Genomic DNA, 27,777 nt, shown 5'->3' on the forward strand with positions numbered 1-27,777 from the left:
AGCAATGTTTAGACACCAAGTTACCAAAGACCCGTCTCCCTCTAGCCTTAGTCCAACAAACCACCTCCCAATTCTAAGTGATCCCACCTCACCCAAACATCACACCAAATAAGAATTTTTATCACACTTTCCAACGTGGCAGCCAATCTTGTAGGAATCTAAAGTAAAGACAAGAAAAATAAAGATGATGTACAAAAGATAAACCCAAATTGAAGTAACCAACCATCCAAAGAAAAAAGAGGACCTTTCGAACCACCAAGGAGACCTTAGCAACCACAAGATCTTAGAAACTGGCTAGGGGTTACCATCCAAAGAAACACCTACATAAGCCATAGCCACTCCAAGAAACCAAAACCTGCTATAGATGCAGAACAAAAAGTGAGAATTTAGAACTCAAATTAATGGAACATAAACTGGGGGGAAGAGAGAGAGAGAGAGAGAGAGAGAAGGACCACAAGTCCTAACAAAAAAGTAAAGAAAAGAAAAAGAATGTATTACACTACCTATTCCCTTTATAAACTTTCTACATCATAATTAATAGTGCAGTTAGCTAGCTCCAGCCAACATTTGTCCAACTTACTCTTAATGCATGTAAATAAATGACTTGGCCGCTAGGATTAGACAACTACAATCCAATTTAGTCCACCATCTTTTGCGCTTCCAATTCCTACCTATTTATCTCTTTCGAGATTGAAGCAAGTGTAGATGAAATGCCAACCTAGTCTGCCCAAGATCTCTTTGTTCTTGTGAGAAGAGAATATGTTATTTCAGCATTAGGATCTGTGAGTGGGGGTACTTTTGTCCTTTTAGATTTATAATTATTAATATATAAGAGGGAAGACCTGGAGCTGTATGTAAGGCTCCAGGAAAGCTGCTGCCTCTTCTTCTTCTTCTTCTTCTGCTTTCTTTTTCTTTTCTTCTTTCCTTCTCTTTTTCTCTACTCTATCTCTAGCTTGACAACATGGTATCAGAGCAGTAATCTACTCTAACTCTGATTTATCAGAGCTGTTTCATTGGACACTCTGCTTTTCGTTTTTCCATTTCTTCCCTAATTAGTTCTCAAATCTGATTTTCTGGATGGTTTGAGAGTCATATAGGTATCTTCTTTCTTTGTGGTTTGGGTGTGCAGCATCCTTGGTAGGATGATGTGTGTTTGTGGTGGTCTGCTGATGTAAAGCAGTTATGTTCTGCTTTCGACTGGCATTCAATGACTCTGCACTCGCTTCTAGTTGCTGACAGCAATAATTCCTGCAGCTGTTGTGCTGCCATGTTGTTTATTAAGTGCCTTGTTGTAATCTGCCTTCTAGTGTGTAGTTAAGTGATTCCTCGTAGGATTGTAACTTCGTTTTTGTGGTGAGAGCTACGTCTTGAAGTTCTGAATGCTGCTTTGTGCTCGTGTGTGCTGCCTGATTCTCCATAGTTGCTATCTTATTCATTCCTGATACTAGTCTGTGCTGATTGTAGCATATAGGGGGTGGTTTTGATACCTCTATAGAGAGAGCTTTGGCCAATACAGTTAACGAACAGATCACATCCATCAAATTGGTTGGATCCTCCAACTATCTGCTGTAGCCTAAGGCAGTGCGTATGTATATTAATGCGAAAAGGAAGTTTGAGTATTTGTTGCTTTCTCCTCTGTCTCTAGACTCCAGGGATTATGAAGGATTAGACGAAAAAGAATGACATATTGACGGTGTGGTTTTTGAATAGCATGGAGCCACAAATTGCTGCCACCGTGATGTTTCATAGAACATCCAAGGCCTTATGAGATGATCTTCTTGAAAGCTTCTCTTGAGATTAAAATAAATAAATAAATCAAACTTGCTTTTTTGACCTATACAAGAAGCTTTACAAATATGACCAAGAAGATAGATCCATTAGTGAGTATTATAGCACTTTGTAGGGTATAAAGGAGGAACTCAAAATCTATGAACTAGTTAGTTCGGACATTGAGATGATTAAGAGGCAGTGTGCATAATTTTTGGCTACCAAATTTTTGTTAGAGTTGAGTTCTAAGCTTCAACTTGTTTGCAATCAATTGTTGCCAATGAAACTATACCATACATGAATGAAGCATATGCTAGAATCTAATGGATCACCAAAAAAGGCTCACAATCATCTCCTCAAGTTTCTTGCTGTGATAGTTTAGTGTAACGATCTTGGGCCCTACTCCGGCGAGGTATTGTCTGCTTTGGCCCACTGGCCTCACGATTTTGTCCTATAAAAGGCACATCACTTAGTTGGAACCCAAACCATCCCAATAAGCACAAGGTCTCCCTAATACACATCTGATGTGGGACCGAGACAGACTCTCCCATCCAATCTTTGACATCTTCACTAGAGTGATCTCCCTAGTACACATAAGATGTTGGACCACGACACTCTCTCATTCGATCTATGACGTCCTCATTGAAGTGGCTTACACCTCTGTGTAGGATCCACTCACATGATAGTACCCCTAGGGTGGCTCCGATACCAAGTGTAATGATCTTGGGTCCAACTCCAGAGAGGTATTGTCCGCTTTGGCCCACTAGCCTCACGGGTTTGTCTTATAAAAGACGCCTCACTTAGATGGAGCATAAACCATCCTTATAAGCCCAAGATCTCCCTAATATGCATCCAATGTAGGACCGTGACAATTAACTGTCTTTAGTACTACCTCCACTCGTGGTAAAGGAAGTGTTGAAGGACATGGCCGGGGTTTGGAAGGTAGAGGTAGTGTATCAAGATGAGAAGTCCATCTTGGAAATTCTATCAATTGCACACATTGTGACATGCAAAACCAGACCATTGATTGCTATTGAAATCTCCACCAAAACCCAACTTAGGCCAATAACTCTCTTGCTGAGGGTGATTCCATTATTTAAAATTCAAGTGGTCCTACCTACTCCACTAGGAAGTTGAGTACATCTATAGTGTCCTAAGAGTATAACAATCATGTCTACATGGCTCAACAACTACAAACTCATTCTTCTACATCTAATGTTATTGTGCCATTCAGGTACAACCAAGCTTCTTGCCTCTATATCCTCTTCACCCTAGGTTATTGACTCTGGTGCCTCCTCCCACAAGACATGTCCTCCTAATTTATTTCAAGGAAGTGCCCCCTCCGATTAGAAATGTCCTCCTAATTTATTTCAATCCTTGAAACTCACTTCTTTATACTCTAAGGTTACACTTGCTGATGGTCCAACTACATAGGTTTCTAGTCATGGCAATGGCAATATTCTTTCATTTCCTTCCATGCCTCTTTCCTCTATGTTATATGTGCCTAAATTTCCTCGAGCCTATTATCAGTTAGTCAATTAACAAAATTTGATAAATGCACTATGATCTTCTTTCTTTCTCATTGCGTCATTTCGGATCTTTTGATGAAAAAGAGGATTGTTGGAGGGCTTGAGAAGAACGGCTTGTACTATTTTAATGGTGGTGATGGTTGATCCAATTCTTCTCATATCATTGCTTCAATTTCTACTCATGGTGTTTCTCTTAATCAATGGCACACTCATCCATCTCCTAAAAAACTACAACAAATTTTTTTTTTTGTTCAAGTCTACTTTTTGATTTGAGTGTGTTGCATGTTAATTGGGAAAGCATGCTAGAACATCTCTTTTGTCTAGAATCGGTTTCATAGTCGATCATTGTTTTCTCTCATTCGATCACATATTTGGGGTCCATGTAGAGCCAAGAATTTGACTAAATTTGGTAACACACTTGAATTTGTACAAAATGAGCTTCAATCAATTTGCTTGGCTGAAGGGACTATTCATCAAACATTATGTATGCATGCACCTCAACAAAATGGAGCAGCTAAATTTAAAAATAGGCATTTACTTGACATAGCACGGTCTTTTCTTCTTCTTCATGTGAATGTTCCTAAAACCTTCAAATTGATGCTCTTTGTACAACATGTTTTTTGCTTAATAGGTTTCCTTCCAGTGTTCTAGGGAGGAAATTCCCTTCTACGTCGTGCATCCAAAAATGTTCTTGTTCTTCGTTTTGGCTCGCATCTTTGGTTGCACATTTTTTTTGTTTATGTTTCACATACTGGACAAGACAAGTTCTCTCCTCTTGCTGTTAAGTGTGTCTTCATTGGGTACTCAAAAACTCAAAAAGGTCATAGACGTTATGATCTCATATTCACAGCAAATATGTTAATGTGAATGTTGCTTTTTCTTAGGGGACACTTTATTTCTCTAGGGGAGGGTATTCCTTAGATGAATCTATTTTCATCCATCAATGATTTTTGATTCCCCCTCATGTGTTGATCCTTCAGTTCCTTCTATTTTCAGTAGTCTTTAGTTACATATCTTATTGCTCATTATGTTCCAGTTCATCACCTTCCTAGTCCTATGTTTTCTTTCGCCTTGTCTATTTCCTTTATTGCTGTTGCTTCCTCGCATGTTGAAGTTCTTGCTAACCCCGAGATGGGAGCATGCAATGGATGTAGAAATGGATGCCCTAACATGTCAAGGGATCTAAGACTTGATGGATCTTCCTTCTAGTAAGGAGTTGGTTAGGTGTCATTGGGTCTACACCACTAAATATCTTTTTAACAGCTCTATTGCAAAAATTAAGGCTTGATTGGTTGCCAAAAGTACATCCAAACAGATGGTATTGATTATTTTGAGATTTTCTCTCATGTTGTTCGTCTAAATTCTATTTTTGCATTACGTTGGCAATTACTTTTGATTGGCCTTTATATTAGTTAAATGTGAAGAAAGCCTTTTTGTATGGAAATTTGCAGGAAGAGGTATACATCGAGCAACCTCGTAAGTTACTCGGGGAGACGATGTTAAAGTATGTAGGTTTCATAAGGTGATGGTCTCAAGCAATCTTCTGAGCCTGGTTTGACAAATTTCATGTGTTCATCTCAACATTTGGCTTCATCTGGTGTTATTCTTATCATTTGGTAGTCCACAAAGAGGAGACAAATGTGGTACCTCTAGTAGTTTATGTTGATGATATCATCATCTCTGACAATGACAAGAGCTGGATTGTTAATGTTGAGTAGTGGCTTCAAGCAAAATTTCAAATCAAGTAGTTGGTTACTCCTTTTACTTTCTTGGTATTGAGATTGTACAGTGTATGAAAGGAGATCTCAGCAAAAATATACCTTGGACTTGCTAAGTGAGATTGGCTTGTTGGATGCTAAACAAGTGGATACTCCTATGGGTCTTAACATGAAGGTGTATAGGGATGTTGGACTGGACTTTCAAGACAAACGTTGATATTGGCAGTTGCTTGGCAAGTTGACCTACCTAACCGTCACTAGACTTGACGAGTCTTTGGCAATGGAGTAGGTGAGTCAATTTATCGAAAATCCCAAATAACCACATTAGGAAGTTGTTAGTAGGATTTTGAAGTATCTCAAAGGCTTTCCTGACAAAGGCTTGAAATATAGCTAAAAAATGTGAGAGCATGGGACGCTTTGATGCAAATTAGGCTGGCTTTGTGATGATTGACCACCGGCTTTCGTACATTTGTGGGAGGTAATCTTGCCACCTAGAGTAGCGTAAAACAAACTACTGTAGCAAGATCTAGTGTTGAGGCAGAATAACGAGCTATGGCTCATATTTTGAGTGACCTTTTGTGGCTGTCTCTTATGTTAGGGATGGGATTTTTGGTGATGAAACCAATGGATATGTTTGTGCTAATCAAGCTGCCATTTATTTCACCAGCAATCTAGTATTTCATGAGAGAACAAAGCACATTGAATTTGACTACTATTTTAAGAGGGATGCTGTGTTGAAGAAGGTACTCCTTCTGTGAAATATGTGGATCAGTTAGGCAAGTGTATGCAGACCTTGACCATTATGTAAGGCTCCAGGAAAACTGCCACTTCTTCTTCTTTTTCTTTCTTTTTCTTTTCTTCTTTTCTTCTCTGCTCAATCTCAAGCTTTATAACAGTTCTTTTTTGGAAAAAATAAAAATAAGAATAACTTCCAACCATCAAGAGGTATTGGAGGCACATAAGAAATATCCCAAGTTAAATTGGATGAATCTGTAACATACCCTCGTTCCACAATTGATTCCTGCATTATCAGCAGCACTCTCCCTCTCAGTCACATAACCCCAATTCTTCATATCTCCATTGATTTCTGCATTTCTTTACAACAAGATCTCTCACTTTTATTCCCATCTGAAGCATTCTGCTTAGCAACCAGGATTTCAAAATAAATAATCACCCCTCAAAATCTCTTCTTAGAGACTATGATTTCTTCATGTGATAACTAGTTTGTTTAACTCCAAAATTTTCCTCCATTAAAACCCTAGCCTATACCATCAGTTAAAAGGAACAAACTCTGCAAATCCTAGTCTTAGCTGACATCATTCTATCACTAATAAATTTATGGGTAAAATCCACCCATACTGTTAAGTTTTAAAAAAATGGCACTACACATCCTGTATTTACAGACCACTTTATAAAATTAATGACAAAAGCCCCCAGCTATTGGTTAACCATCAAATTTGTCGGCGTATTCATATTAAAAGGTCTTTTTGCACTTTTTATTCCTATTTGATAATAAATAGAAAAATTCTAACTTGAAATCTCATATTTTATGATTTATTTTGTGCATGAACACATAGCTTGTGCAAGCATGAACATAAGCACTTGCATATCTCTATGTTAGACATAACATTAGCCAATTAGAGTTGCACTAGGAAAGGATAACATGATATTTGGGTCATGCCAGAATGTAAGATGCCCAAGCCTGTCTAGTTATATTTAAAAAATATTTTGAATTATTTAAACTTATTTAAAATTGTTAAATGTAGATGCATATAAAATTTTCTATATGCATATTGTTACAATATAAAAATAAATTCAATATTTGATGAAGAAAATACAACACATAGAGATAGGAAAGGAGGGAACAAGGGAGGAGAAAAACAAAGCGGCGAAAGGGAGAAAACAGCAGTCAGCAGCCTTGGGGATGCATACATCTCAAGGTCAGCCCTCTTTATATCAAAAATAAAAAGATTAAGAGGACACATATAATCCCAACACACAACTAATTACTAAAATAACATATTACTTTATAATTGTTCACAGTTATTTAGTCATTTAATATTATTAATAATGTTGGTGTTATGTTAATAAGTGAGAGTAAGAGTTTTATGGCCATAAGAGTTGATTCGGGTATGTACTATAAATAGAGGGAGAGACATATCATTGTCTTAGGTCTTTCATTTTACTAAAAATCTCAACATGGTACCAATGCCTAAAACATTTTCCACAGACAAAATTTCAAACCAAAGATTTGTGTCCATTGAAATACTTCTTGGGTATAGAAGTATTCATATCTCTTATGAGAACTATTTTTTCACAAAGGAAGCAAATTCTTGATCTTTGGGATGAGACTGGGTTGTTGGGATCAAAACTAGTTGAAACACCCATGGATCCTAACAGCAAGTTAGTGTTAGATATGGATAATTTGCCTAACCTAGGATGATACTAGAGACTTGTTGGAAAGTTGAACTTGTCGGAAAGTCGAACTATCTCACAATCACTCGGTCCAACATATCTTTCACAAAAGTGTTTGTAAGTCAATTTCTAGATTCTTCGGGAATGTCATTGGGACGCAATAATTCGCATTTTGAGATATCTCAAAGGTGCACTTGGGAGAGGTCTCTTATATTGAGATGGGTCATACTTATGTTCAAGGATATATTGATGCAGATTGGGCTAGATACCTTTAGATAAAAGATCCAAAATCAAATATTATATCTTTGTTGGTGGTGATTTGGTTTCTTGGATGAGTAAAAAACAAACTGCAATGGCCAGATCAAGTGCTGAATCAGAGTATAGGGTCATGGCTCACACTACATGTGAGCTTGTTTGGTTTAAAACATGATGGAATAATTGTGTTTTCAACATTCTCAATCTATGGATTTGATGAGTGATAATCAAGCTGCTCTTCGTATTGCCACCAACCCGGTCTTCCATGAGCCAATAAAATACATTGAATTTGATTGTCACTTTGTTCGTCAGAAACTTGTGCAGAATCTCATTACACCACTTATGTTAGGTCTGATATGTAGCTCACTGAATTGTTTACCAAAGGTTTGGGGGTGCTCATGTTAAATTTATTTATAACAAGCAAGGAACATATGATATCCATGCTCTGGCTTAAGAGAGAGTGTTAATGGTTATTTCAGTCATTAGCATTATTAGTGTGTTAGTGATATGTTGATAAGTGAGAGTTGGTAAGGGTATTATGGTCATTAGAATGTAATTGATATGTATCATAAATAGAGGGAGAGACCAACCATTGTGTTGGGTTAGGTCTTTCACTTTACCAAAAATCTCAACAATAACATAACCCTTATTGGTGGAGGACTTTCTTTAACAGGGTTTGGCAGAAGGATGGATAGGGAAGCCTTATGGAGGTGTGGTTTATTTACAGCTTTGTGGGGGATATGGATGGAACGCATGCACGAATATTCTTTGGGAAAAAAAATATTTTGGGAGTAGGTTTGGGATAAGATTCAGCATTTAGCATAATTGTGGTGTGCTGGATTTTGTTTTTTTTTTTTTTTTCAGAGGAAATAATTTCTAGGAGATTCAAAGAGATTGGAGACATTCACTGGCTTATTGAGTTTCCCCCTTTTTCTATAGGTTTTAGTTGTTTTTTTTCTTCTGATTTGCTCCAGGTTTTCTTTGGGGAGATATCTCATTGTCCCTCCTGTAAATTCTTTTCCATTTACATAATTTTCTTTTGCTATAAAAAATATATTCCTTTAAAACAATCCCACTCAAGCTAGGGCTGTATAAATATCACCTAACCCCAGCTTGCTACAACAACTTGACAAAGTTAGCTTAAACAAAGCCTGCATGAAAGCATTTCCTATGTCCTAACTAAGTGGTCATTTTTTGCGCTTAATGGCCTCTAAATAGAGGTTGAGTTCTTACCCTGGTGCTAATTCAGTAAGAGCACAAATTAGAAGCTTTTTTGACCTTTTTGCCCCTAACGAATAACACAAATTACACAACCTCAGCTCTCCTCCCAAGATCACCCAAACGACTCACGCCCTATCTCTCAAAGCTCTCACCTCTCTGGTCTCACCATTGCTGAACAAGCACCTTTAGTGTTGTCTCTCTTCTTTCAAAATTCTCCTTGCTCCTCTGACATCGGCATGTCCTTTCCCCTCTTGTCCTTCTCTTCCATCCTTTTCATTTACGTTCTAGTTTAATTATTTTTTCTTTTTTATTTTTTTGCTAGTTATGCTTTGGTTTATCTACTGCTACACAAGATCTCAAAATATGGTTTGAGAAGGCCTATCTTGCTTGAATTATCTCCGACTAGTGTGGTTTTCAATTTTGGAAAGACTTAAATATTCTTTTGAACATTAATATGAACTCTGCTCTCCGGTGAATCCAAGCCCACAGCAGAAAGAGGACATGAATGCAATAGATTTTTAACTTTCCCACTTCCTTTGTGGGGATTTACAAAGATTTTTCTTTGTATATATAAAGGATCAAAATGTTAAATCCATTGACGGAAATTAGAAAATTGAGATTTTTGCAAAAGAAAGGTGAAAAAAAAAAATGGAGGAAAAGCAAGTATTTAGTTGAAGTGTTATATAGAAAAAATAATTTCTCATTACGTTTCAGAATAAGTAATGTTTTATGTTTTCAATCATTTACGTTAGAAAATATTTTCAATTAATGTTTTTATGTTACACATTATTTTTTATATATATAAAAAAATGATCTAAAAAAATGTTTCCTAGTTTTAACAAACAAATTTTCCCTCGATAGTTTAAAGGATTAAAACCGGAAAAATACATATACTCAAAGGTTAATTACCAAACAACTAAAATAATTCAGCATTCATATTGAGAAACTGGCTCTAATTATATTCAGGACCCAGTTCACAGATTCAGAATTGCATTCAGCATTCAGCACGAATTGTAATATTTTATCAAACATCGAGTAGCTGATCCATAACTCTGCTTGTGATGCACTTAATGTCCTAATTTTTTCACACACAACCGGTCCAGAGCCCGGGTAAAGGAGGAGGGTTGCGTTAGGTAGCTGATAGCTAGCACAAAATTTGTCAGATCACTATGATATGAATCCTTACTGAATATTTGTTAGGGCGTCCCCTACGAGCGACGCGTTGCACTTGAACCACCCGGGTGTGGCGAAAATTGTGTGAGGGTGGGCTAGGTTGTCGCCCCGAAGCAACGCGCCGTGTTGGCGCTTGGGTACGGTGTCAAATATGCAAGGGTTCCTGCATCATTCTAGACGTGGGCAGGTAAAGATGTTAGTTCAGGAAACTAGGCTTAGATTAGCAACTTGGAATATAGGGACACTTACGGGTAAAAGCATGGAACTTGTGGATGCAATAATCAGAAGAAGAATTAATATACGTTGCCTTCAAGAAACTAAGTGAGTGGGGGAAAAAGCTAGAAAAATTCATAAATCCAGAAAAAAAAAAAAAAAACATAAGAATGGTGTAGGCATTATTATAGAAAAAAACTTAAAAGATAGAGTTGTGGATGTAACTAGAGTAGGGGATAGAATTATAAAAATAAAATCGTATTAGGACGAGATAATAAATATTATTAGTACTTATGCTCCTCAAGTTGGCTTAGCAGAAAATCTTAAGAGACAATTTTCGAAAGATATGGATAGTATTATACAAGACATACTAGGGACTAAGAAAATATTTATAGGAGGACATCTGAATGGACACATTGGAAAAGATAATAAAAATTATGAGAGGATATATAGAGGATATGGATATGGAGACAAAAAAGAGTCTGGGGAGATGATCTTAGATTTCTCTATGTCATACGATTTTAGTATAATGAATACTTGCTTTAAGAAGAGATAAGAACACTTAATAACCTTTAAAAGTGGACAAAAAAGAAGTCAAATAGATTTTCTTTTTTTTTTAAACTAGGAGGATGGATCATTTATCATGCAAGGATTGTAAAGTTATTCCAGGTGAAAGCCTAACCACACAACATAGAGTCTTAGTGTTAGATATATGTATTAAAAAATGGAAAAAGAAGGATAAAATAAATCAGTGTAAGAGAACTAGATGGTGGAACCTAAAAGGAGAAAATACAATAAAATTTAAAGATAAAATGATTAAAGATGGGGATTGGACCATAGAGGATGGGATATATACAAATACTCTTTGGAATAGATTAGCTAACTCTATTAAAAAGATAGCAAAAGATATTTTCGGTGAATCAAAGGGAAGATTCTCGAATAACAAAGAGAGTTGATGGTGGGATAAAGATGTATGAAAAATCATAAAGACAAAAAGAATTTGGTATAAAACGAGGCAAAAATGTAGAAACAGAGATAACTTTGAAAAATATAAGGAGGCAAGAAGAGATGCAAAAAAGACCGTTAGTGAAGTTAAATATAGATCATTTAATGGTTTGTATGGTAAATTAGGTACAAAAGAAGGGGAAAGAGATATATTTAAACTTGCTAAAGTTAGAGAAAGGAAGAGTAAGGAATTAGGAAATGTAAAATGTATAAAAAGTGAGGATGATATTGTCTTGGTTAAGGACGAAGACATTAAAGAAAGATGGCGAAGTTACTTTAGTAAGTTGTTTAGAATTGTCAAATAAGGAAAAGACTAAAAATATGAGATTTATTCGCAAAATTAGAGTTAACGAAGTTAAGTTCGCACTAAAAAAGATGAAAAATGGGAAAACTATGGGACCAAATAACATCCCAATTGAAGTTTGGAAATGCTTAGGTGATAACGGAATTATATGGTTAACTAATTTATTTAATGCAATTGTAAAAACTAAGAAAATGCCAGATGAAAGGAGGAAAAGCACTTTAGTACATATATACAAAAATAAAGGAGATATTCAAAATTGTAATAACTATCGTAGAATTAAACTTATAAGTCATACGATGAAACTATGGGAAAGGGTAGTTAAACAAAGGTTAAGGTTAGAAATGAAGTTCTCAGAAAATCAATTTGGTTTTATGCCTGAGAGATCTACCACAGAAGTTATTTATCTTTTAAGAAGATTAATGGAAAAGTATAGGGGAAAAAAGAGAGACTTGCATATGATTTTTATTGACCTTGAGAAAGCATATGATAGGATACCTAGGGAAGTTCTATGGTGGGTTTTAGAAAAAAAAAGGTGTATGTAGTAGGTATACCAATGTCATTAAGGATATGTACGATGGAGTAATGACTAGTGTAAGGACTATAGATGGAGAAACTAGAGAATTTTCAATCACCATACGTGTGCATCAAGGATCTACTTTGAGTCCTTATCTTTTTGCTTTAGTGATGGACCAATTGACCGAGAGTATTCAAAAAGAGGTTCCATGGTGTATGTTGTTTGCAGATGATATTGTATTAATTGATGAAACTAGGGATGGAGTAGAGGCTGAGTTAGAATTATGGAGAGAAGTTTTGGAATCTAGAGGCTTTAGAATAAGTAGAAATAAGACAGAATATATGAAATGTAATTTTTAGTAATTATAGGAGGAATATTGGGGACAAAGTTAAACTTGATGATGAAGAAATAAATAACACTTGTAGATTTTGATACCTTGGATCTATTATGCATGCTGAAGAAGAAATTGAAGATGATGTAATGCATAGAGTTAAAGCAGGTTGGGTAAAATGGAGAAGTGCTTCAAGTGTGCTCTGTGATCGTAGAATACCCTTAAAATTGAAAGGGAAGTTTTATAGGACAACTATAAGACCAACAATGCTATATGGATCGGAATGTTGGGCGAGGAAGAGACATAATATCCAAAACGTAAAAGTTACCGAGATGAGAATGCTTAGATGGATAAGTGGTATAACATTGAAAGATAAATTAAGGAAGGAATATATTCGTGGTAAGTTAGGTGTAGCTCCTATAGAAGATAAGGGCGGGACGATTCAGATGGTATGGACACTTGCAATGTCGGCCACATAGTGCACCTTTGAGGAAGAGTGATTTAGTTACTGTGGGGGGCAATAGAAGGGGTGGGGGTAGACCTAAAATAACTTGGGAGGAGATAGTGAGTAAGGATTTAATATCCTTGAGTAAGGATTTAATATCCTTGAATCTATCAAAAGAAATAGTCCATGATCGCATAAATTGGCGGAAAAGGATTCATATAGCCAACCCCACCTAGTGGGACTAAGACTTGGTTTTGTTGTTGTTGTTATCTTGTAGCCGATCCATATATTTAACAAATAAGGTCCTCACAAACTACTTCAGCACAGCAGCTCTAACAAAAATGAGTGTCAATTTCAGATCTCTTTATTGCAGTAGGTTTCTTGCTAAACTCCCACAAAATGTACAGTTTCAATAGACCTTAAATCTTCAAGCCAGCTGACAGTATCCAACCATGGTTATCTGGGTTGCTGCTGCTCCCCCCGGGGCACTGCAATCCAGATTGCTTGCACCAATTCATGAGTTAATAGCATCCTCAATTGATGGAGGTTGGGATGCGAATCCCAAAAGTGCTGACCCAGATCTCTTAATCATTTTCACATAAAAAAATAATACGAAAATATTCAGAAGTTTCAAAAATCATATGAAAGAATTCACAGCTGTTCTGAAGCCAGCCATCGAGAAAGAGAAGGCCTCCTGAGGCCTGTGATAAGAGAGAGAAGAGGACTTCTGGCTGCTGCAAAGCCTGTAATGAGAGAGAAATGATGGCTTCCTGTTGCTGTGAAGCCTGCGATAATAAAGAAAAGAGGGCTTACTGCTGCTATGAAGCCTGCAGAAAGAGGGAGAAGAGTGCTTGACTGACTGAAAATTTTATTTGAGTTCAGCTGCTAACTATGAATTTCAATTTTTTGTATATTTAAAGAGTCCCACTTCATCAAAAAAAAAAAATTTAACACACGAATTTACAATAAAGAAATAAATTTACTATTTAATTGTCAATTTTCATTTAAAATTTATATAATTTCATAGAATAACAATAATAGTAGTGCAGGCTGTGCAGCTATATTTCTCTCATTGAAATTTTGTAAAAAAGAGAAAAAAAATTGTAAACAAAGTTTTTTTATGACAGTTAGTTCTATACATACTATTTTATCCTCTTCAATTACTCCTCAAACAGTTGAAATAAAAAGTGATATTGTATAAAAATATACTTCGCTTAACTACAAACCATGACGCAATTATATTTTTCTGTATTCTATCTTTATCTTAAGTAAATAAATCAAAACATACCAGGATCTGACATAGCATATCCAATAAGTGGTTCATGTGTACAATGATCCAAAATGGCATACCCAACTAAGCCTTAGTCCCCCCCCCAAAAAAAAAAAATCTCTCTCGATCTCATGGCTCTTAAGTAGCATACCCCATTCCCATATTCATAACACAGTCAAGCACCTCTCTCTAAGTAACCATGCATCCAACAATCTAATACTTGATATTACATTTGCACGGCAAACTTTGCTGAAAGAGCTATTGAGATACTAAAAAATCCTTCACAAATCATCCTAGTATGGCAGCTTGGGATTCTCTATTTATTGACTCACAAACCCCACAGAACATGACTCATCATCTCCAGAGATAGTAAAGTAGCTCTACGTGTAAACCAACTGCTTGAACTGAAATTTGTAATCAAAATTGGTCCAACACCTCTAGAGAACTTCACATTGGGATCCATAAGAGTATCAATTGGTTTGTGCACTGGGCTGCCCCCCTTTTTTTTTCTTTACATGTTCAACCCTTTCTTACATAATACAATCTCAATCCCAAGAAAGTAATGAAACTATGCAAGTCCATGATTTGAAATTTGGCGTGAAGCTAATGGCTGACATCTACAACCACCTAGGTCACTATATTATGGTAATAACATCAATATAAACTACCATAAGTACTGCACCTGTCTCTTTTTTCAGGACAAAGACCAAAGATCAAAGTACCACTAGATAAAACCATATGCAGCGCCCATCATAATAAATTTGTAAAACAAGACTCGAGGAGACTGCTTAACATAAATGGCCCTATGCAACCTACATACACTATGACCCTTCCCCTAAGCAGCAACCAAGGATGGTTTGGTTTTGGGATCCTATGTTTGGGAGAAGGTGTCTAAGAGGTTGCATGGGAGGAATGGGGGGCGTATTACCGTCATTCAGGCTTGCGTTGCTAGTATTCCTTTTTATTTCTTGTCTATTTTTAGAATTCTTATGAGGATAGCCAGTAAGAGAGATTTTCTTTGGTCAAGGGTGGGGGAGAAAAATAGTTGGGAGGTTGTTTGTAGTTCTAAAAAAGAGGGGGGCTTGTGTATTGGCAAGTCAGGGTCCGAGAACATTGCTTTAATGAATATATGGTTGTGGCTTTTTCCCTTTCAGGAGTCTACCCATTGGCATAAAGTTATCAAAAGTAAATTTGGTATGCAGGGTAATGGGTGGGATGCTAATTTTGGGCTGAGATGTTCTTGTGAATGTCCTTAGAACCGAGTTTCACAGTTATATCTTCTTTTTTATTCCTTAGACTAATTTTGTTTTGGGAAATGAGTAAAACATTCAGTTTTGGGAAGACATCTGGATGGGGAGTTCACTTTGCACATCTTTTCCTTCTTTCTATAAACTATCCTCTTTACAAAATGAATCTAATTCTTCATTCTTTGTTTCAAATGGGGAAAATTTCTCCTAGGATATTTCTTTTGTATGGCTCTTAATGATAGGAAGGGGTTGGAGATCAGCTTGTTATTAAGTTTGTTGGAGAGTAGTCTTCATTCCGATAGGAGGGGCAATCATTCGTGGATTCTTGATTCTTCAGGGCAGCACACCAATAAAAGCAACCCCCCCCCCCCCCCCCCCCCCACTTCATAGTTCTGCCAAGAAGGTTAAAGTCCCCTCAAACATTAGGGCTTTTATTTGGGTGGTTGTTTTTAATAGAGTTAACACAAACAGTCTGTTGCAGGGTAAGGGACTTTTCAAGGCTTTACCTCCAGATGTTTTCTCTCCTTGTTTTTGAAAGTTCAGAATCTGTCTTTCACTGGTCCATTGCTCCTTCTCATGGATGATGTGAAATAATATTTTTTGCTTATTTGGAGAGAGTTGGGTGTATCCAGAGTTGATGGAGGATTTTTTGCCTGTATCATTTTCAAATTATGGGAGGTGTAAAGATAGTTTGGCTATGGAGGTGCGATTGTTGCAGTTTTGTGGCAATTTGGTTGGAGCAGAATGCTTGAGTTTTATGGGAAAGAGGTTGTGATGTAGGACAAGAAGCAAGACCTTGGGAAGAGCCATGTTGGGGAATAATTAAGAAGAATTGGGTTAAGGGAATGCTGGGTTTAATTAGTAGTTTATTATGTATTTAGTTTAAGTAGTATGATATTATGTGTATTTTGGGGGCTTGTTTGTAATATTTCGATAAAGTAGGGGTATGTTTGTAATGCAATGTAATTTTAGGGCTATGTGTGTAATTTCATGTGTTTAGAGGCTTTCTTATAAATAGTGTGTGAAAGCCATGATGTTGTTAATTATTGATGACTTTGAATCGGAATTGAATGTGAGTTCCCCCCTGGTATCTCCTCTCTCCACCCTTCCCTTTCCTTCCTCTCTTCTATCTCTTCTAATTTCTCCATGGCTGCAGAACCTTGTTGCTCCCCCAGCATCATTTGTTGTCGAGCCCAATATCAATCTCTATTCTGCCACTTCAATCCCCCATTTACCCTTCATTCTTCTTCTCTTTTCTTCTTCCTCCTCCTCCTCCTATCTTCTTCTTCCTTCTTATTCCCTTCTTCCCCATCTCTGTTCTGCCATCTGTTCTTCTTCCATTCTCTCGACTGATCACTCTCCCTCTCTGTTAGTTTCTCATCTCATTTTATCATCTCTGTTCTGAAATTTCAGTGTAAAAAAAAGAAAAAGAAAACCGAAAAGCAGTTCTGCAGTATCTGAACGTTTTCATAAATTCCAGTGGTGTCCTCAAATCTCGAACAGCACTTCCAGCAACAATCCTGCAACACCACTCACACCGTCAAACACAGAAAACCCCAACGCCCTAAAATTTCATTGCCTTATGATCACCGGAACAGCCTCAGGTGCTGGCCAAAAGAATCCCAGCCATCGGCCACCTTGAATCCCCTTGCTTTTGGTGATTTTTTTAACACACTGCCACCACCACTAAACTCCTCATCCCTTGATTTCCCCTCAACCAAAGTTTCATCACCAGAGGTGCCTTGCTGGTGGCCCACGTGCCCACACACCAGCAACCTGCAACAGGGAAACTTCCATTGTTCTGCAATTTCCAGTCTTGCAAAAACGCCAATTAACTCGATCATAAACCTTGACCATATCAATCTTGAGCATTACATTGCCACCCTGATTTTTCCTGTAGATCGAATGCACCATCCCCTATGCCAAAGTAATATTTTCAAAAATACTACGCCCTGAAATAAAAGCTCCTTGTTCCTGAGATATCATCTTATGCAACACCCTTGTCAACCGAGCCACTCAAATCTTTGAAAAAATTTTATACACAAAACACAAAATTATAGGTCTAAACTTATGAAAACTCTTTGGATCCAACACTTTAGGAATCAACACAATAAAAGAAGACAAATAGAACCTGGGAAGTGCCGTTCCCCTAAAAAAATCCGTCGCCGCTTCAACAACTTCATCTTTTATAATATCCCAACAAGCCATATAGAAACCGGACCCAAATCCATCAGGACCAGGGGAACCATACTTCGGAATAGAGAAAACCGCAATACGAACTTCCTCAACCGTAGGATCTACACTGAGCATGGGATTTTCCTCTCTAGTTAAAATTGGCTAAATAAAAGGATCCAAATCCGCATGAATAACCGCTTGCTCCTCCGTCAGAAAATTATGGAAGTAATTAAGAGCTCCTTGATGAATTTCCTCCAGATAAGACAAATTAGAGTCATCTGCCAATTGCATACTAGTCACCATAGATTTCTTCCATCTCTGTTTAACAGAAGCATGAAAAAACCTTGAGTTTTGATCCCCTCCAAGAAGCCACTTCTTCTTAGCTTTTTGTGCTCAACAAGCTTCTTCTCTAGCCTCCCACTCCGCCAACTCCATTTTGGTACTCAAAAACTGAGCCTCAACATGTGGATCAAACTAAGCCTATAGTTGGAACTCAAGAATCTCCAACTTTTCTTCAAGAGCCTGAATATTAAGATTTACCCAACCGAAGGTCTGTTTATTCCAAGTCATTAACACATTTTTCAGCTTTTTAAGCTTTGCCACTAGTTTAAATAAACCACTTGAATTTTCCGACAGCTTCCACACCTCCTCCACACAGCCCATAAAAGAATTGTGAGAAACCCACATATTTTAGAATTTAAAGGAGATGGACCATATGGTACCCGAGGAACCCACAAATGAACCACCATCAGACAATGATCAAAAGACTTCCTAAGCAAATATTTTTTCTATATGCCGAATGAAATAAACTCTCAAAAGCAACATTAACCAGAGCACGATCAAGTCTCGCCCAACTACGAGACCTCCCTCTATGCCCATTGCACCAAGACATATTGCGACCCTGAAATCTCATCTCAAGAAGACCAAAATAATTCAGAAAATTATTAAATTCCGACATCACCACCAACGGACATTGATTACCCCCAATACGTTCAGTATCACTACGGATGGCATTAAAATCTCCAACCACTAACTATGGAGACTCCCCATCACATAAATTATGAAGATCCTCCCAAAGAAAACGTCGCTACAAATGAAAAACCTTAGCATAGACAAAAGAAACCAAAATTTTTCTGGCATGAAAATTGACCCAACCCAACAAGGCTTGGTCCGAAGAGTGAATAATCTCCACATGATAATTTTCCTTCCACAAGATTTAGACTTTCCCTCCTGAATCCTCATTGCAACAGAATTTTTGAAAACCTAAAAAAAGAAGCTAACCTCGGCATAACAACAGAATTATGAAAAGGTTCAAGAATAGCTACCATTGCAACATGAAACTTCCGAATAATAGCTTTCAGACGACTTCGAGAATGACCCAACCCTCGTATGTTCCACACTAAAATGGTGTCAATCATAAGGAATTTTTTTAAGGAAGGGGTTACAACCCATGTGTCTCAATAAGCACAACTCCCCATCTTCCCATAATTCTTTTTCTTTGAAGACCTTAAAACTCCAGCATCCGTCTCATAATTTTTTATTTTCATCAAATTATCTTCTATTGTTTCCTCTCTATCCGATGAATAATCACATTCATTCAACTTTAATTTTCCTTTATCAACCATCACTCCCTCACCTTCAAGAGCCAAAACTTCTGATACAATATCACACCAACCATCTTCCACTTCCATAACTGGGCCTTTACTCAGCATATCAGCAATCGTATTTTTGGCATGATAATCATTCATGGTATCACAAGCAACTCTCTGAAGAGATAGTTTGATAAGCAGCGACAGCACCCCGCGGATCAGCTTCACATTCAATCTCCCCACATATTTCCTCATCCTCCAAATCATTAGAGTCAAGCTCTTGATTCACCGCCTCCCGCAACTCCTTAACAACAGGATCCGCTAGCCTTTGTTGAACTCCATTTGAACCCGAAGCCCCTCCTGGTTCGTACTCTGTATTCGCCATAAGAGATTCTATATGCGGAACCGGATCCGAAAGACTCACTTCTTTCCCTTCGACGCTCTATTTCTCCAACCATAATTTTTTAAGGGCCAATACAGATTTATCCATTTTCTCCTCCATCTTCCCATCAAAATAGCGCACTCCCACCCTACAAACTGGCAAAGTATGTCCCTACTTGTGACATTTAGAACAATAGAACCCAGGCTTTTCGTACTTGACTTGTTGCCAAATAATTCTATTAGGCGAAACAACAATGGGAAATTGTTGCACCAGTTCCACAGATATATCCACCTCCACGCACATCCGAGCCCCTGACACCCTGGTCTTATTCAACGTTACATGATCGATACCCAAATACCTTCCAAACCTAGTTGCAAAGATTAGCAAGTAGTCTAAACGGTACAAATGAAGAGGCAAACTTGGAAGAAAAATCCATTGGGATATTTGCAAAAGGAACTTCCTTTTGCAAATCAAAATCCTTTGTCCAGCAAAATAGACGAAATGCTGCCCCTACCAAAATTCTTCCTTCTTGAGACCATGCATGCATGAAATCACGTTCACTTTTCAACTGCAACAGCACATGCAATTCATCCATCACACTCACAATCGGCACCTCCAACAAACACCAAGTTTTCACCACGTTTCGATGTACAACATCAATAGAAGGTCTTGATCTTGTAAATTTAATCACCAATGCATTCCTAAAATCATTAGCAACCTTAACCATCTCATATTCAGAAAAAACAAAGCCTTGTTCACCATGAATCTCAACCAGCTGTCTCATAGGGAGTTTAAAACCCAAAGATGTATTAGGTGTGGAAGCCATAGCCTGACCAAAGGATTTTTTAACAAAACATGCATCGAAAACCCCCACCAAAGGTGGTGCCAAAAGAGGGGCGGCCTCCATGGCCGAACCCTAGCAGACCCCCACTACGAGATTCAAAAACCTTTCCATACCCTAGCTTTCCATCAGCTTAAGCCCTTCAGTTATACTATTTCTCATATTGAAAATCTAAAAAGAAAAAACCAACCTTTCGTGGAAAGAGAAGATGGTGGCTAGCTTACGGTGATTACAGCTCTTGTTAGTTACTGCTGTGAGATGGTGGTGCTGGTGGCCGGACACGGTGTGACTGTCGTTCTGTGCAGAGAGTGAATTGATGCTGCTGTTGTTGTTGCGGCTGTATGACAGTCCCCCCCCCCCCCCCAGCAGCTGTGTTCGGCGACAGAGATGGTGACGACGACGGCGACAACTACGGCGTGCAGCAATGGCGAAAAACCCTAACCCTTCCTTCGTGTTGCATGCAAGAACCCTCCAACGACCGTCGTTCTGTGCAGAGAATGAAGTGCCGCTGCTGCTGTTGTTATTACGGCGTAAGACAGTCCCCTCAGCGGATGTGTTCGACGACAAAGACGGTGATGGTGGCAACGACGGCGTGCAGCGACAGCGACAAACCCTAGCCCTTTCGTTTCTCAGGAGTTATGTCGCATGCAAGAACTCTCCAACGACCGTCGTTTGGTGCAGAGAATGACGTGTTGCTGCTGCTGTTGTAGTTAGGACCGTAAGACAGTCCTGTTTCAGCGGCTGTGTTCGACGATAGATACGGTGACGGCGACGGCAGCAATGATGGCATGCAGCGACAGCAACAAACTCTGATATTTACTAGGAAAAAAGAAAGAGAAACTCCATTTCTTTGAGATTTGAATTGTGCCCCAATGCCAAGAAAGAATGAAAAATGTGAAGGGGAAAAAAAGAAAAGAAAAAGATAAGATGGAAATTGACTACCAATTTGATTTTGAGGGCGATGGAAAGAAGAAATTTCAACTCCGATCGTTCCAATCAAAAGATAAAACTCACATATTCACTGCAAAAGAAAAAAAAAGAAGAAAAAAAGAAAAAGAAAAAAAGGAAAAAGAAGAAGAAGAAGAAGAAGAAGAAGAAGAAGAAGAAGAAGAGGGAAACTCCATTTCTTTAGGATTTGAATTGTGCCCCATTGCCAATAAAGGATAAGGGTAAAGGAAAAAAAATTTAAAAAAAAAAAAACGATAAGATGGAAATTGACTACAATTTTTTTGAGGGTAGTGGAAAGAACAAATTTTGACAGCAGACTTTGATATTTTCATGGAAATTTAAAAAACCATTGTATCATCAACAAATTGCAAAATAGAAACTACATCATCATCTCAGCCCATTAATAAACCTTAAATCTTTCCCAACAGGAATAGAAAGAAAAGGAGATGAATCCCCTAATACAATACCTAGAAGCCAAGAATCAAATATTAAGTTCTCCAATAATAACCACAGAAATGGAAGTAGATGTTAAACAACCCATGATCCAGCCTTTGCATTATAACCAAAACTCCTTCTATCTCCAATTCATCGCATCACAAGCTTTTTGAAAATGACAACAAAAAACAACAGTTCTCAACTTGGCCTTTTAGCATCCCCAACCTCATTTGCCACAAAAGTAGCATCCAGAATGTGTCACCATCAACAAATCCATGAACTGGAAATGGTAGCATCCGACACCTCACTCAACCTATATTGGGAAGAACCTTAGCAATGCCCTCATAAACACTAGTGGTCAAGCTAATAGGTTTAGAATCCTCCACTTTTATGGACTGATACTTCTTAGGAACAAACAATGAAAATAGAATTCATGCTCTTACCAATCACCACAATAACATAAAAATCCTCAAATCAAAAGATCAACCTTAACACCAAATTAGAACCATCACACCCAGAATTTTATTCCATCCATAACAAACACCTTCACTAATCTCCTCCTTAAAAAAGGTCATCATATCACAGTATCACATGAATCCATCTCACCTCAAGAAGACTTAAAGGAATAATGAGTAAGCCACACCTTTTCAAAACAAAAAATAGGACCCAACCTAACACTACGAGACTTGAAGAGATTAGGATAATTTTTTTTGGATAGAAAAAAAAAAGAAGAAATATATTAAGAATGAGGAAAGAGAAATTTACAAAGCTAGGGGAGGACAAAGGATCATCGAGACCCAAAAAATAAAGAATAAAAAATAAATTAAGAAAAAACTAGAAACAAAAAATAAAAAAACCAAAACAAATCCTAATTAAGAAAACCCCTGTATAACCCTTCCCCTTGCCATTTCTCAGTTGAGTATCTAATAACATTAGCGCCCATATAAAAGTACCCAGTTCAACCAGAAACTACCAACTCTTAAAACATGAATCCTAGATACTACTAACCAAAACCCTATCCACCAATTGAAGCTTTTTTTCTTGCAGCACCATCAGGAGAGGCTCTCAAGATGACCTCCTTAACCACCCTGCACTTGCATCCCTAAACCCCTTAACATTCCAGCCAAGAATACCTGTATATAATCTCTACTAACCCACTTCTTCTACCCTTCCTTCCCAAATAATTGAAGGAAGTAACAAATTTCTGCAATTCTTCTAGATGCTGAGATTTCCTGGTAATGCTGATAAAATTGAATAGTTGAATGAACGCTCTGCCAAAAAGGAATTTGTAATTTGCATTCCAATAATAAAAATAAAAACTATACCTGGCAATATCGTGCTATGTCGTAGAGATTTTGCAATCCAGAATTCTCATAGAAGACCATTGAACTCTGCTCATGTAAGTGCCATTCAGGAACTATCAAAAGCATGAATGATTATAATAAACATACAATGTCAATAGAAGAAAGATTTACCTGTCTAGGAACATCACCAGGTCTATAGTACAGCAGGCATTCAGAAGGGAGTCCATCTCGACCAGCTCGACCACTTTCCTGCATTGAGAAAGGTTACAGAAAGAAAAAATACTCTAGATGAAATTAAATTGGATAAGTAGAAGGAAAAACCTGGTAGTATGTCTCCATTGATTTACTTAGGCTGTGATGAATGACGAACCTGACTACAAGTAAGAAAGGATTATGAGAAAATACACATACATTGATAACTTAAATGCATATATACATGGATTTGTGCCCATGCTCACATGCAGGTACATGCACACACAAGCATGCAAGTGCATGAACATAGACATTATTTCTTTATTCAACAAGAACAGCTGCATGATGTCAACACTACAGAACCAAAAAAGACAACCCAAAAAAATAGCACAAATGTTTCACTGCATTTGTATGTTAATTTATTATTTATTGTAAATATCAAGCTTAGTCATGTATCTTGCACAATTCTTTCACTGTATGCATTATTAAGTTTCTCACAACAATATTTCACTGCATTTGTATGTTAATTTATTATTTATTGCAAATATCAAGCTGAGTCATGTATCTTGCACAATTCTTTCATTGTATTAAGTTTCTCACAACGTATCTGCAAATACCAGGTGTGTGGGCCAAGTACAACCAGCATTATAGGGTACCAGCAGACAAAATTACAAACAAAATAAGCACAAAGACATTAATGCAAAGAAATCAATAAAGACATAAAGACGTCTTTAAGACAAACAAAATAAGCACAAATAAAATCCACAAAAATGCATAAGGACTTGAAGTAGCTAAAGTCAACAAAAGAAAGGGTAAAACACACAATTAGCCACATAATTGCTCGCATTTTTTGGGAATTAGGACCTCTAAAGGTAGCAGGCATGCAGTACATCACAAAGGTTATGACAGGAGTGCTACAGGGTCTTACCCCTTTAGAGGAATTCAAGTTTCAAAAATGTCACAGACGAAATTAAAGGTACGGATGCTGGATGCTGAAACATATAATAGAAACAGTTTTTGCCCCCTTTATTGGGCGGGAGATGACCCAGGGGAACAAAAAAAAAAAGATTTAGTGGCACATATAAGGGGACAGGTGATTATGAGTGTGGAATGATCACGTGACAATGGTGAAAATAAAAGGATGATGAAGTTCCCCCTACAATAGAGTATGAGGTTGCTGAAACAATGTGAATTGAGTAAAAATTTACAGCTATTATGGAATATAACATCTATGAAGATGCAGGGCTCCAGTGTTATTATGAATATGAAACAACTGTGAGAGTGTTTAAATTGGTTGATGGGGATAAGAAGCCAACACATGGGTTTATATATACATTGATAGAATGAAACTCGTAATCCAAAGATGCTTCCTCTTTATAAGAGTTATTGGAAAATAAGTTATATGCAGATGTGTTTCTAACTACATCATTATTCACAGCCAGCTAGTAAGTATTCTAGAATATGCTTCTCTGTAAAATCAACTATACAATAACTTGGATACATTATTTATTGAAAAGAAAACAAAGTTATATTAAAAAGAAGAGAATAATAAAATATACTACAGAAAGGACAAGAATTCCATCCATGAATAAACAAAATAAGGAGAAAAAAAAAACGAACAATTCTTTTAACTAAGTTGGCCAATCTCTCTGAACTAGACTCACAAGAAGTGGAAAAGTACCAGCCACAGACCCCCAAAGTGGTGCAAAACAACTCTATACCAAAGCAAGTGAAGCGTTGTCCTAAAGGAGTTTTCTTTCTAGCCAAATGAACCACACCAAAGCCAATAAAATCCTACAATACTTCTCATGCCCAAAACCCCAAAATGTCATAATAAACAACTCATACAAAGTACTTGGGCACATCCAATATTCCCCATCAATGTGAAAAAGGAGATTCCACAACCTCCAATCAAGGGAACTGATGCAGAAAAAGATGGGCGAGAGTCAGACTACCATGCTTGCACATAATACATGCATCAAGTGACAAAGCCATATTAGGATATTTATTATGCTAGGTTCATCTTATGTCTTCAACCATACATTTTACATGGTTGACTGCACCCCCATGAAGTATCTAGACAAGTAATGCATGCATAAAGGAAATCATACTAACAATAAAGCCAGATCTAGATGCTAAAACCTGGCGCAATCAATTAGTCACTGGAACAAGAATAAAATATTTTTAGTATGCTGTAACTTTTATTAGTTCTTCAATTTTAGTAAGATGAGTTGCTATCGTATCCGGCGAAAAATGAGACTTTTGGGACCACATTGGCTAAGAGTAGTCACAAAGACCAATCCTGGTATCTTTTTTTTTTTTTTCTAATAATAAAAGAAGGTATATTAGATATAGAGAGAGAAGATACAATGAAAAGGGACAAGAAATACACCCCAAAAAAATAGAAAAATAAAAGTAAAAATAATAATAAATAAATAAATATTAACAATCAACCAAAGAATCCCCCCTTCAACACCTTTCCGTCATAATTCACCTCATATTTAAAGTTAGCTAACTCCCTCTAACCCCTTTTAGCTCTGTTTTTGCACCCATCAAAACACACTTCAATCCTCCAGGAGACAAATCCTGGTATCTGTAACAAACTTGTTAATATAATGTTTTATTTCCCAAACATTAACATTTCTACATATTCCACGGAATTACTACACCATGTTGATGATTCAAATAATGTGGTTGAATAAGCAGATTTTCTATTATTAGATTCCCACTGAATTTATACAATATTACTAAGAGGGCATTTGCTAAAATTAAGTGTAAAGTGATGAACATTGAACTCAAATCTGATTTTGTGTACCTATTCTGAATTGAACTTAAACCAGTCACTGAATCTAAAATCTGAATTATCTTAATTGTTTGATATCTAAAATCTGATATGTGTTGCTTTTCAATTTTAACCTTCTTAAAGCTTAGGAGCATAGATAGTTGATAAAATTAATAAGCAATTGCATAAGCTAAAGATTTTAATTTAACATAAATAATAATTTCCTGCTATATATTTAATTAATAATTATGAATAAAAATATAATTCATTGTTGTACAAAAAATAAAAATTATTATCTTAATTTTAATCACTTTGGTATTGAATTTTTTGTCATTTTCATTTTTTATAAGGGATAAAAGTAAAAAAGAGACCTCTGAATCCAAATCAGACATGTTTTCATGTCTGGTTCTATCAGAAGAATTTTAAGAAAATTCAAAAGTGCCACCAAACACTCTTATGTCTTGCCGGTTCACTGAATAAGTGAACAAATTCAAAGATAGCCTCTGTTCGGAGGCCATTCAGACGAAACAAATGCCCCCTAAGGCATCTAGGGGTATCATGCACTGCATCTGAATCAGGAATTCACTATGCTTACCTGTACTCTTAAACTTGACAAGTAGCAGTCAGCGTTCCTCAACCAAACCACATCAGCTTAAAGTTTCAAGTGTAATTGGAGCACATTAACCTTCATGCAAACATAAGAAACAGACGCATTCACAAAGCTTGTATTGATTTTATCAATGTTTTAAAGGCTTAATAGAGGCTCACCTCAAGACATGGCATGACTAAAAAGCCTTGAGGCTCTGTATAAAATGCCAAATCTCTAAAAAGGCCAATCCATTACACACTAGGAACGAAACATAAGCTTGTTATTTTCTAATCAATAGAAATGGCAGCCCATATGTCCTATGGTGTTTTCATGGCTGTGTATCTTTGTTGCAGACTTGCAGTAGGGTTTTCACAGTTTTAGTTACAGTCGGGTTTTCATAGCTGCTTATTTTTGTTGTAGTTGAGAAATTTAAATGTTATGGATATTATTTTTGTGATGATGATAGTGTTTGTTTGCTATGGCACAACCCAAGTGTGCATCTATTGAATTGCTATTATATGAAATAGCTGGATATTCCTATTGTGTGAAATAGCAGGCATGTGTTGTTTGTACTTGTGACATTGAGAAATTTAAGCAAATAGGATTGTGTCTCCCATGGGTGGAAGGTCCTAAATCTCCTGAGGGTGTTTCCGCTTATGCAATGGTTGGCAAAGCGGGAAAGTGGCACTTGTTTGAGAGGGAAGTGCTATGCTACAACAAGAATTGCGTAATATTTGGTTTTCATGTGATGGTAATTCTAGATAAAGAGATTGCTTGGAATAAGGACTATGTTCATGCCAATAGGATTATGCATGCAAAAAAATCACATCTTAAAATGATGAAATCCTTATATTAACAAGTGGGGATTAGGGGTAAAACATACAAGTCTACTGAGCTTGTGGTTGCTTACCCATTTTCTTAAAAATTTTAGGTTCAATAGGATTGAAGGAAAGCCATACTCGCTAAGTTTTCCAAAAGCCTGCTATTTTTTTTCACATACACTACAGGTTGGCAAGAAGACCGTGTTAGACTACCATTCTACCAAAAAGCTTAAGCTGATTAGTTGTGGGCCAACATTGTAAATCAAATCTTAACACTCCAAATGTGCAACTCAATTGCATGCAGAGAAAGAA

General features: G+C 37.0%; 1 protein-coding gene across 4 annotated transcripts in view; it reads right to left on the reverse strand.

Moving 5' to 3' along the window:
* LOC131156322 (ATP-dependent DNA helicase Q-like 2) overlaps positions 1–27,777 on the reverse strand; it is a 141,036-nt gene that overhangs the window by 37,248 nt on the left and 76,011 nt on the right. For all 4 annotated transcript variants that reach the window (XM_058109912.1, XM_058109914.1, XM_058109913.1 and 1 more), the window contains 3 exons: positions 23,403–23,455; positions 23,253–23,330; positions 23,103–23,168 (listed from right to left, as the gene is read on the reverse strand). In XM_058109912.1, coding sequence (XP_057965895.1) covers positions 23,103–23,168; positions 23,253–23,330; positions 23,403–23,455 — 197 coding nt within the window. The remainder of the gene's footprint in view (positions 1–23,102; positions 23,169–23,252; positions 23,331–23,402; positions 23,456–27,777) is intronic.

Source organism: Malania oleifera, chromosome 5 (assembly GCF_029873635.1).
Source record: "Malania oleifera isolate guangnan ecotype guangnan chromosome 5, ASM2987363v1, whole genome shotgun sequence".
NCBI lineage: Eukaryota > Viridiplantae > Streptophyta > Magnoliopsida > Santalales > Ximeniaceae > Malania > Malania oleifera.